The sequence below is a fragment of the Drosophila biarmipes genome, chromosome X, assembly GCF_025231255.1.
Source record: "Drosophila biarmipes strain raj3 chromosome X, RU_DBia_V1.1, whole genome shotgun sequence".
Lineage (NCBI taxonomy): Eukaryota > Metazoa > Arthropoda > Insecta > Diptera > Drosophilidae > Drosophila > Drosophila biarmipes.
Window position 1 is genome coordinate 14,896,445 of NC_066611.1, and position 12,889 is coordinate 14,909,333.

General features: G+C 40.4%; 2 protein-coding genes across 2 annotated transcripts; one reads left to right on the forward strand and one right to left on the reverse strand.

Annotated features, from left to right (window-relative positions):
- Positions 1–1,853: 1,853 nt before the first annotated feature.
- LOC108025656 (uncharacterized) lies at positions 1,854–3,576 on the reverse strand. The gene is made up of 3 exons (XM_017096194.3): positions 2,917–3,576; positions 2,146–2,278; positions 1,854–2,087 (listed from the first exon to the last, which is right to left on the reverse strand). Exons 1-3 carry the CDS (start codon positions 3,071–3,073, stop codon positions 1,979–1,981), a joined length of 399 nt encoding a protein of 132 aa, XP_016951683.1. The 5' UTR covers positions 3,074–3,576; the 3' UTR covers positions 1,854–1,978.
- A 3,702-nt stretch (positions 3,577–7,278) lies between these two features.
- LOC108025628 (uncharacterized) lies at positions 7,279–9,559 on the forward strand. The gene is made up of 3 exons (XM_017096164.3): positions 7,279–7,465; positions 7,529–7,643; positions 9,248–9,559. The coding sequence occupies exons 1-3, from the start codon at positions 7,357–7,359 to the stop codon at positions 9,396–9,398; spliced, it is 375 nt and encodes a 124-aa protein (XP_016951653.1). The 5' UTR covers positions 7,279–7,356; the 3' UTR covers positions 9,399–9,559.
- The last annotated feature ends 3,330 nt before the right edge of the window (positions 9,560–12,889 follow it).

Here is a 12,889-nt window from a genome sequence, read left to right on the forward strand (position 1 = left end):
TTATAAGTAGAATATCAAAAGATGCTATATGTGAATAATTGTATTATAAGAGTATACATATAAGGATAACCGTATAGACCAAATATCTTTAATATCTATTATAGGACTATATATTTTTAGTTCTGCTGTTGCATTTACGTTTTAACTCATTCAAGCACACGCACATTTCCACATAAATAATCTGTTTACATGGGCACTCGGCAATTCCTGCTTCGGCTTGCCCCAACAGATGGTTGCACAATTCAGTCGTAATTCGCAATTAATTTGTTTATAACTATTTAAAAATAATCTAATTCCCAGCCCCCAGAAATTGCCGTAATTTGCCAATCAACATTGAAATAGAAGCCACCGCCACCGCCAACGCAACCAATGCAATAAGGCAAACTACGCACTACGCACTTTATAGTCCCCCCAGCGATCCGATCTCCATCTATGGGCACTGTACACACAAATACACTCTTTATGAAGTGAGATGAGCGCACAACGAAACGACCACGACCCAAATCCCAGTTAGGAATACTACGCGTCCAACTGACTGACAGATCCGAGCCAAACACACAACCGAATCGAGTTGATCTTCTGCCTTCTGGTGCGGGTCCGTTGGCCTTCAGCGATCAATGCCATTTCGTTTGATTCCATTAAAGTGCGGCCCCATCTGGCTCAGGCCGAAATTGAAGCGTGTGAGTTCGAGACCCCTTCTCCTTGTCCGAATTTCCACGAACCACTCGACGCCTTTGTGTAGCAGTTGGCTGGTCAAAGGGATGGAGGTTTCTGGGAATGGGAATGGGAATGGGAATGAGAGCCCTATCGCAGGTGCGCGAGTTAACAGCTCCATTGACTACAGCCACATAATTTATCTTATTTTTAGCCAGCACCTGACAACGCAGCCAACCAGCCAACCAGCCAGCCACCTCGCACAGCCATTTCAATACCAAAGTCACTCTTGCCTTCGGAAAAACTGGGTACACAAATTTTCAGGAAACGCTTTGGCATAACTTTGACTGGCTTATAAATGTCGAACGATTTATTTGCGGCTGTTGGCTGTTGGCTGTTGGCTGGGGCCAGGAGTTCAGGTCCATGGACTAACCAAGTTTGGTTAACTCAACCCCCAAGCCCCCGCCGCCCATAGGGCGCCGTCGTTTTTGGCCATCAAGTTGAGCGGATATATCGCTTTTAACCGGGCTAAAAAGCTGCCTGGAAACTGGGCCAAAACGGGGAAGCGTGGCGTGGCGGTGGGGAAAAAATGACGTTGGTAACAAAGTGTTTCAAATTTGTTTACTACAAAAAGTGGATTGCTTTTTGGCCAGCTTACAGGTATGTGGCCAGGTAATTGGGCGTGGCCCCGCCTCCCCCAAACGGAGGGGGCGTGAATCGTTTCGGCTGCTTTGGATGGGTTCATTGATAGCTTTTGTGGCTTTTCAACTTTGCCATCAAATGGAGTGCGAACAGCACGGTTGGCTCTTTGGCTTTACGGCAACTTTAAGTGAGACGCGAGCCCCAAACTTTGACTTCGAATATGTTATCAGCCAGTGGAATGACTTTGTCCCAGTCCAATAATGAATTGGAATAGGCAATGGGCAAGGGATTGGTCGTAGGGCTAGTCAATCTTGCAAATGCAGTCATAAAAGGGATTTCCATGGTAACTATCCTTTAAAATTCCACATGATGCTTAGTAATACCAAAAATAAACCATTTTATTCATTATCTGCAAGCCGGAAATTAATTCTTTTCCAAAGGTTAAGTTCCATTTATATAGTATTAGATTACCAAAAGGTACCTTTTTTGCACCTCATCATGAACTTCACTAGCTGGGAAGTACAAGCCGCATGGCAAATAAAACATTCTTGCACTCATAAATTAGGTCTTTGATTTAATAATACTTTCTCTCTCCGTCTCGCCACATGTCCATATAAAATCTAGTATTAATCAGACTTATGCTATCAAAAAAAAGGGGGCTTAGATAAATACTAATTACTAATTACTCGAAGTAATTCAAAAGCGTGCACTGGACGCTGGTGCAGTCGGGCAGTGACGTGAACAGCACGCAGGATAACTTATAGTCGTAGATGAACTCGCAAGTGGGGAAGCTGCAAGAGGAGAGGACGGGAATCAGAGTGAGAACTGGTAACAATTGGTGGCAGTCACCTGACGGTGAAGAACCAGGTGCACTTGAAGTTGCACAGTATGCCATAGGGCTTCTTCAGCTGCTCCTTTTTGTTGACCACGGTGTTCTGCAGATTGTAGCCATCGTAGCGACGCCAGCAGTGGTTGATGTTGCCTGGAAAATAAAACCATGCATGGATATATGGTATGGGTAATCCAATTTATCGCATTTTACTAATTTTTTTTATTATATCTTTAAATAAAATGTATTTTCCTTATTAAAAAAAAAAGAATCAATCTTAAAGATTTTAAGATTACCAAAGTATTTAAAAGGATTTCAACTTACATTACAATACTTTTTTTTCTAGCTAACAACACTTTTTTAATGAATTTATGATTTTTTAATATCAAGAAAAAAACTTTCTTAATTCAGTCTAGGAGATTATACCTAGTTCACCTTTTGGTTTGTTTTGATACCATGGTAACCATTGAAACAAGACAGCTATTTTTTCTTTCAAAAGAAAGTTAGACCGTTCCTGGTAAAAATTCCAGAAAGAATGTTCTTGATATTAAGGATATTTTGAGGTTTTTAAGAGCACTATGTTCTTGGCTTCTGTTGGGGCTTTCACTTTAGCTAACTTTCGATACCATTGACAAATATTTTCTTCGAATAAAAGTGAGACCATCCCTGGCAACAATTAGAGAAGTATTTTTCTTGATATCAAGGATATTCTGAGGTTTTTGAGAGCACTGCACTCTTGATTTCCGGTGGGGTTTTCTTCATGTAGGCCTCTTTTTGGCCTGAGTACTTACGACGAATGTGATGACTGCCGCCGTGGTGGTGAAAGTCGCGCCCCTCCAGCTGCCCCCCGTGCCCGTTGGTGGCCTCCACGCCCCTGCCGCCGAAGAGCAGGAGATACCACAGCACCAGCGAGCTGGCGATGAAGATGTAAGTCACTAATTTGGCCATTTCCGGCGCGCACCAATACACACACACACTGGGCACTGCAGAAGATGGAGATTGAGACGGCTTGCCTAGCTTTCTCTGGCTTTCTCTAGCCTTTCCTCTTGGCCACCTTGCTTTCACTGCTCTCTCGCGCGCTGTGCACCTGTGTGGGTGGCTGGCTGGCTGTCTGGGGCTGTATTGGGGATGCCAGGTGCCAGGGTGCCAGTGTGTATGTGTGCTATGGCTGTCGCTTTCGTTGCCGCTGCGAATGTCGCCCCTGCACTGAATACATTTTCCAAAAACGCGAAATCGCAGTCTAGCAGTCTAGCAGTCGCGCTGTCTCGCTGTCTCGCAGTTCGGCGGTCCAACAAAGCACTAACAATGGCGATTTGGACGATGGTCCGATTTGCTCCAGGTCGCTCCGCTCCACTGTGCCGTGTATTTTTGGATCTTTTCGGACATCGGTCGCCGCACAAACTATTCAATTTGAGCGCGTGTATTCACCCTCGCTCTGCCTGTCACTCATTTCGCTAATTTAAATAATCAAATGCGAATTAGCTCTGAGCCTCTCTGTGTCCACGTTTGTCGTCCCGTTCGGTTCCAAAAAAAACGAAAAAGAAAAAGGAGAAAAAAATAAACAGTAGGGGGTGGCTACGAACCCGCTTTTGTGGTCACTTGTTAAACGCATGCAGTTGCGACTCTGGTGCCCAGCGAGCGGACCGAAAAAGGTGGGTGGCTCTCCGCTGCTCAAAGACCTTGGCCAATCGATTTAAATCGAAATTTTCAGGGCAATAGCCCCGCTTAAAACCAACCAACACGGCAGTACACTCCAAGGATAAACATCACTTTGAAGCGTAGGTTTAAATGGCAATAGAAATAGACAATAAAGCTCAATGGATTTTTAAAGACCTGCAATGGAAATAACTTTATTTTTAATTCAAAATATAAAATTAAATAAATTTAAACAATTTTTTTATATACATAGTCACATAAACAGTAGTTATTTTTCCCTGTATCGCTCCAAAGACCGGTAAGCACTTAAAATTTAATGCACTACCATATGCATTGGCATTGTCTTATTCATTACAATAAACATCGAATACTGCTATTTGAAATGACAGAGTTCAATAAATATTTACAGCATTCAATTGACAAAGGAAATCTTTCTTCCGTTTCAATTACTTGGATGCTTTTCAGCTGCACTCACCTTTCTTGGGGCAATATACCCTCGGTAGTTCGGCCCCCTCGGTTCGCCCTTTATACAATGAAAGCCAGTCAAACCCGTTATAAATTAAAATTTTATTTAGCTGCAGTTGACAATTTATTTGCATTTCATTTACCACAAAGGCAAACGGGAAAGGCACAGTATTCAGCAGCTTGTGGGGTTCGAATATACACTACCCTGTAATCGATACTCGGTCTATATAAGTAGTAGTCTTTATAAGTATTAGTTTTCTTATAAAAAATCCATTACACTATAATCATTTTTCCAGTTGGGCAGGTTTGGTGATCAAAAAGAAGGCATATTGGAAGGCATTCTAGCGATTGGTAAACAAGAACAGAATCTTATATGCTTTTTATAAAATACTCTTATTTAGTCTGTATAGAAGTGTTATCAGATACACTTATTGATGATTTTTTACAGTAATTCAAAATATATTAAATAATAAGCATTCCTGGGTCAATGATTTAAGAAGCAAAATGGAAGGCGTTCTAAAGATTGGTAAAAAGGAACTGAATTTAATATGCTCATTATAAAATACTCTTATATAGTCTGTATAGAAGTGTTATGGGGTACATCTACTGATAATTTTTTTCAGTAATTCAAAATATATTAAATAATAAGCATTCCTGTTTCAGTGATTAAAGAAGCATTATGATGAAAAAGAAGGCATAATGGAAGGCGTTCTAACGATTGGTAAAAAGGAACTGATTTTAATACGCTCCTTATAAAATACTCTTATATAGTCTGTATAGAAGTGTTATGGGGTACATCTATTGATAATTTTTTTCTGTAATTCAAAAGCATTCCTGTTTCAGTGATTAAAGAAGCATTATGTTAAGAAGAGTTCCATAAGTAGGATAGACAAGTCAACAGGGTCTGAGCCTAATATACTCCTTTTAGAAGAGGTGTCGGGGACAAAAAGAAAGCGGCAAAGAAAGCCTTACATCATAAAGGGGAAGCACACGAACAAGTGTCCACAGGGATTGGCGGCAGCCAAAGGAAGCGATGGCGGGTGGAGTGCCGAAGTGGTTCCTACAATGCGGTTATGCGGCTGTGGTGTTCGGAGGTGGTTTAGAGCCTGGGTGGCTGTGCCACTGGGCGGCGGGGTGCTGGGGCATATGCCAGGGAAAGTTGTAAGAAAATGCAATGAAACGAAATGAATGTCGCTGAATGAACGAATGAATGCATGCATAACTAACACGACACCAAATGAACGGAAAAGAAGGTCGAGGGGCTGAGAGTTGGGGGCGGCAAGTTACATGTTCCCATATCACCGCATACTATGTATATGTGTCTGATATCCGCCTGCTGTTTCTGACTGCCACCGAAATTGGGAAATGGGAAATGGGGAGTGGGAAATGGGGAGTGGGAAATGGGGAGTGGCGAGTGGGGAGTGGGAACTCCGGGGCTGGCTGAATGGAACTGGCTGAATGAAGTGTTTGACAACACTTTAACTTGATTAAAAATTTAATAGCCAGCAGGGCAAACATTGTGCGGGGCTGTCGAAGGACTCGTCTCAATTGGATTGCACAAGTTGCCACAACATTTGTCGGCTCTTGTGTGCGGGTTAAGCCAACGAATGCATTTCATTAAGATTTGCCACTGAACTAGTTCTTTAAATGCGCAAATGAAAATGGAGTCTGGCCGATGGATTCGTCGAATTCGACGTGCTTGCCCTAATTGAATAGAGCTGAAAAAGGGCTTAATTAAAGTGAAATGTATTACTTCAAAGCGGCATATCACACTCGGTGCTCTTCAGTTTGAGAAAGTCTCCAACCAGCGAAGATTAAACCGAAAATGTTGACAATGTGGCCAAGTGAAATCCCTTCTTTGGCAAAGCCGCTTGAGGCAAGACCTTTTGCCAGAGCTATGTGTACCAGATATATGTACATTCTAATGTTGCCTCACATCATTGCAAACTTTGCTGTATGCCGAGATTTCCGTCAACTTTGAGAATTTTTAATTGAGTCAAACAACTTGTCCGGAAAATTATAATGAATGCATTAGGCTTCCTTTCATCAAATTGCACACGATTTCCTGACTTAAGGCAGCCTTGATTTTAGATTATTTAATGTGCATTTTAATTAAAATAAATTAATCTCAACAAAATATACCTATAACATTTGCACCAGAATATATTTCCGAACAATGGAATAGCTGACGTCGCACTGTGTGTTCCCAGCCCTAGATTAACGACTGGTGATTCCCTGACCATCTATCTCCATCTGCAGCTCTCAATCTATATTTCGCCACTCTCTGTCCCGCTTTTGCCATTAATTGTGCAAACATTCTAGAACAATTTGAGGCATTAAAGTGCTGTAATAAAAGGCCGCCCGATAAACCGACTGACCCCGCCACGCTCACCAGAGACACAGAGATGAGTTGCCGCGCGAAGTGGCGTCTTCAATTAAATAGTAATACACAATAATCAACGGAACCCGAAAACAAAAACTCGAGCGAGCACAAGTAATAGGCGACTCGACTAGGGGCTACCCATTACATGAATTAGCATTCTACTTTTGATCTCAGATAAGAAATCTATGATATATCACTTGATAATAATGGTTCTACATAGGTATTTGACGATAGTATTAATATTAAATTCCAAAAAGGTCTTGTAACATAGGTCTTCGATTTAATAATGATATAATACTTTTAGGATTTTAAAAGTTTTTCCTATATTTCATTGATTACATATATTTGATTATTATAAATGATATAATACTTTTATAATTTTAAAAGTTTTTCTTATATTGGATATATTATTTGAATAAGAAATTCTCTGATTTAATAATGATATAATACTCACAAATTTTTTAAGGTTTTTCTTATATTACACTGCTTATATGACAGAATGATTATATTTTTTCTTCATGAAAAATCGATGGAATACATCATACCCGCCGAATAATGGGTATGGAATAAAAACAATTGACGAATCTCTCCGCCATTCCAGGGGAGGCGGGAGGGCAACCACTCAGAGCTCGGCAGTCTCATCGAGCATGCCCTATGTGCGGAGTAGACAACGCCGATCGGAGTCCGATTCCAAGTCAGTCCAGTTTTGAACACGAACACGCTCGCAATGTCTCCGGATCGCCACGCCAGTCTCCTGATCCCAATCGCAGGCGCCCTGCTTCTCTCGATGCTGGCGCAGGTGAGCGGCTACTCGGGCCTTATTCCACCGGACCCAGGTGAGCGGATGTGGGCTCTCTTTATGCATATATAAACCTATAGTATCTGCTTCGGACTAACAGCTAATCCCGGCAAATGCGTTTACCGGGGCGACACCCTGGAGCTGGGGGTCAAAACTGGCATCTCGCCCTGCCAGCGGCTGACGTGCAACAAGGATGGCTCAATATTTATCGAGGGGTGAGTTCGGGGCACCTTGACCGGGTCAAAAGAGGTGGCATTCCACACAAAAAACCAAGGAGGTAGTTGTAAAAATGTACATAAATATTAGGTAAACCCGAAATTATTTTTGTTTTTTTAAATATATATTTTTTTTTTGAGTGTCATATAGTTAATGATATTACACTATTCTTCAGTAGTGAAAAAAAGGTCTGAGAGTTAAAAAATATTTGGAAGGAAAAAATAATTTTTTATACATATGTTTAATATATATTTCTTATAATACAAATTTAGGGTGTTTTTAAAAATTTTAGATTACCAAAAATACCAAAGACTACGCTGTATGGATTCCATTTGTATGCTTTCTATTCGAATCTTCACATTTTTTTCGCAGTGCATTCTTTTTTGTTATGTTTTTGTATACTAAACCAAATACTTTTTCCGAGTGTATTTTATGGCACACGCCCTCGTCACTGATAAGACACACATCCAACGCAACGCCGAAGATGACGCTGTGTCAACCACTTGCGACTGCGACTTCTCGCCGAGTTTCTAGTTTTAGTTTCGGGTTCGCCAAGTAGCGCAAAAGATGAGACTGTAATTTCTAGGTCAAGCCAAAGAGCTGAGAGCTAAATGAATGTTGTGGGGATGGCGGCCCCCGCCTCACATCCTTTGGATTGCGGCTTTGGGGGAGACGCAACTAAATTGAGGGAAACTAAAAGTTTTGCCCTAGATCCCAAATGGGTTTTCCCCTTCAGGTTTTAAGTGTTTTTTTTTCTTTTTTGGTAACGTTTTTACGCCAAAGCAAAGTTTTCAAGGAATTCCTTTGATCAAGCGTTTGGCAATCTTTGAAACTCAAAGGCTTTATTCCAAACAATGTGTCACTTTTGCGAAAACATTATCAGTTGAAGGTTTTTATTGCAATTTAATTGCTTAATTAAACAGCGAATCAGCCACTTTATCTGTAAGCTATGAAATGTGGAGGGAATTCCACAAATACATTTTCATTAGTTAATTTTACAATTTAAATTGTGTTCAAGTAAATTGGCAAGAATTTAATTACTAAAATAAGGAAGCTATGCAGCTAAAATTGTAGAAATAAATATGAATTAATTTATGTTAGGAATTCAACGCCATATTTTTATTAGTTTATTTTTAAATTTAATTTATTTTCAAGTCGGTTTCCGTGAAAAGAATTTTATTTGTATAATATAGAAACTTATGTAGCTAGAATTGCACAAGTAAATATTTATTAATTAGACATCCAAGTTTAAAAAAAACAACAAAACTATTATAATTTAAAGGAAAATATTCTTGCCATTTTCTTTTATACATTTTTTTACACTTTTTTTTATAAATAATAAAGCGGTATTCAAAAAACACAAAAAAGTATATATATCATACACTTGATTTAGGTAATAAAAATGTAAATTCTTGTTCTGTTTTTGTGTCTTTATAAAATATTTGTATTTGCTTTTTTTTATTTTTATAAAAGGCAGTGATTCTAAAGCATAATTAAAAAGTCTCACAACCTTCTAGCACTGTAAATTATATTTATACCTATTTCACGTAGCTTTAACGTTTTATAATATTAAAAAATTCCCTTTAAATTTTGTGTCTTACAGATGCGGAAGGCTGAAAATCGAGAGCTGCAACCACGGCGAGCGCATCCAGCCCAGCGACCCCTTCCCCGAGTGCTGCAAGCTGAGGTACAAGTGCAGCCGGGTCGGGGCGGCGCCCTACTACATCGAGCGGAATACGGCCGAGAAGGTCTAGGAGGATTGCCGTGGACGGGCTAGGGATCACCTGGCATAGCCCCACCAAAGCCAAGGACGCCTCCACCCTGCTTAGATGCCACATACATACAATCAACAATTTGCTAATTTATTTGTCATCTTGAGTTTCTCAATAAGCACCATGTTTTGTTTTTTTTTTAATGAATGCGTTTCTGTGGGTGGCCTTTTCGCATGTGCGTTTTCAGCCAACTGCTGGCCAAGCTGCTACTTGGCGCCACTGCCACTGCCGCTGCTTTCGCCGGGCCAAAAGAAATTGTTTAATTACTGGGCCAACCCGCTCATAAACAGCAATTAAGGCGAAACCCGCCCCCGACGAGTGGCCTTCAAGTGGCAGCAATACACGTTGCAGCCATGGTGCCAGTGCACTGGAAAAAATAACTAACATTGTTTGTGCATTTTGTTGGTGGCTACATTGTTATTACCATTATAACTATACATACATATAAATAAATTATAAATGTTATAATAAATTATATTTATCAATCTAAACACAATATATATATTTAATACAAAAAACAATGAGTCACCAGGGAATGCTTCTTTAGTTTTTAATATTTAAATTCTAATTATATTTTTTGTTATTATTAAAATTATTGGAAACTTTTCCCCATTTATACTAATTTATTATATATTCCCTGGACATTTATTATTGTATTTTAATTCAATTTTGATCAAAATTAACTTAGTGATTAAATTAAAATACTAGGAAACATTTGCTAAATATTTGTCAATACTCAAAGTTTTATTAAACTCTTTTTTTGTTATAAGATTACCTTTTTTTTTACCTAAAATACCTAAATGAATTTGTTTTTAATTGTTTAAAATACCCAGCATTTTTCGCAGTGCAGCAACTGTTGCAGCAGAGAAGCAGCAGTAAAACGCAGTTGCAGTTGTAAAAATAAAGCGCCACCTTTTGTCGCGAAACGTTAATTAGTGCGAAATAATGAACGAGCAAATGGCGGCATATGCCGGTGTGAGTGTGTGTGTGTCTCTGTGTGCGTGGAAGGATGCAAGTGTGCCGAGGGTCCTGACATCCACACACACACACACATACACAACTCTCCTCGAAAGCAATCAAGGTGAGCAAATTACTCAATTAGTTCGAAAGCTTCTAATGACCCCTTGCAAGACAATTCTTTGGATTAGAGTGAGAGGGGCGTAGTGCAGGCCTTCCCTCTCTCCCTCTCTCGCTTTGTGTGCTGTTTTATGATGGTTTTCAACTCTTACATTCCATTGCAAGGTGGGTAATTTGAAATTTATTTACTTAAGGTATTTTATTTTTAAGCTGAATGTAAGTAAATCACTTGTTGAGTATATAATACAACTTCCGCAAAAAAATCCCAACAGTTTGAAGTACTTTCCCATACTTTACTCCCCTTAAAGAACAATTCATCAACTTTGGGAATTATTTCCAAAGTCATTGGCGAAAGCCAGAGATTCGGAGAGAATATATAGGGCTGCGCCTGCATGTGAGGAAAACACATTGTCAGAATACTTGGGGCTTACTTTCGCCGGTCGTATGCCCTCAAGTGAAATCGGAAAGCAGTTGCAACACATCCTGATGGCCCTCGAAGTTGCCCCCGTTTATTATTATTATTTTTACTATTTGCCAACTGCTTGTGCTGGGGAATTCGCTGGCGCTGTTGCCTCTCAATTTATTTCTGGCCCGTACTAGTTGACTCTTTTAATAACCAATTTGGCACAAAGTCGGTGGCAACTTGAGGGATATTAGCGTGGCCCCGGTTCGCCGTCCGCAGCCTGGTATATATGGCACAAGGAGTGGGGAGCAGGGCAGAGCACGCTGGCAGAAGGAGCAAACTTTCACCAGGTAGTTGTGGGGGTTTTGCTGGGAAGGAAGGGGGCAGGAAGGGGCCATGGGGAAAGCGAACTTAATGGAAAACCCACACGCACACACATCCCCGGTAGATGGCTGTTCGGGGCGGAGAAGTGCGGCTTAGGTCTTGTATTATGAAAAGCTCATCTAATTTCAATCAATTGTGCCGGTCGATTGGCAGGGGCGACCGAGGGGTGTTTTAAGTGCAGCTGGCGGGAGGCCAAACTTTCGAGGTGTGTGGCTCCAAACGAATGAAATCGAATCAAAACGAAATTTAAAGAGCCAGCCCCACATTAAAGGCGTGGGTGGAAGCCGCTTCCGCATGCACCATCAACTGGCAAAAGCCGGGCCAAATCGGTCCCCAGTTCCGTGGCAATCCCGTGCGGATCCTGCACTTGTCATAAAGCCGGAGTCAGCGGCTCGGAACCAGCGAACCACTTAATCATATCAGCACAATAAGTCAACGGGGCGACGCTCCCGGGGGCCATAAAATTAAATCCTTGCCGCGCTCTAAGGCTCAAAGGGCAAAGGCCAAGGAGCACCTTGCCGCCCAAAAAATGGGGAAAAAAGTGGAGGGAGTGCAAAGAAGAAAAAACATCCATAATAATAAGCGAAATCAATGGCAAGTCACCTTGAAGCCAGCTCCCGTTTCACAATGAAAATGGAAATCTCGGGGGCGGGTGCAAGCAGAGGCACGCAAAGGGCAGTTACGGGAAAAGAGAAAAACCCAAGGAGTTTTGTTGGCGAATAAAGCCGTTTTGTGGCCCCTTAAATACTCTATAAAATAAAAAATCAAAGTCCTTGCGTTTTAACTCTGCAAAACCAAAATATAATTTAAAAAATACACACCAAAAAGTAAGACCCCTTATGATTTAAGAAATAACAAGAAAAAACGCTTAACTCGCGGGCCGTGACTATCAGCCTCGCTTTACTCAGCTTAAGGGAGAGCGAGAGGGATGGAGATATGCATGCAGAAGTTCGGCTGTTTTCGAGAAACAGCTCCTGCCCTTATCGTGTCAGTGACCATATTGTGCCCCTTTTTCAGGACATATGGGTAAGGAATTCACAAAAATATGGAAAGGCTTATCAAAAACATTACATTTCTTTCTTTTTTTTAAATAAACAGCTAGTACTTTGCAACCTCTCGACTGTGAAGGTCGCTAAAACTTGCAAAGTTTTGTTGAAACGCGACTTTTTTTGCGAAAATGGGTCAAAAATTAAATTTTTTAGCTGTAAACGCCAGATGATTTGGAATTTTATTACGAGTTCAACAAGGTATGGCATTCCATTTTTGGACCATTACTTTTTTTGTTTCGTCCAAAATTCTACTCTGTTTTGGGTGGAAATTCAAAATATTGGATCGTCACTGATTTTTTAACCACATTTAACACCTCAAATGAGGTTTGCTTGATAAAAAGTAAAAGTATTTTTAGTTTAAAGCGCTATTATTTTTATTAAATAATTTTTATTAAAGAATTACTAGGTTATAACTAAAAATGTGTTTTTAAAATATTAATATTCGCGATAGCCTGATACCAGATACCCCGAGATAGGGCTTTGCAAAAAGTAAAGCTGCTTATTCGCATATTAAAAATGGTTTATTTATGTTCCGCTCTTCGTGGGTTAACGAGAGCCTG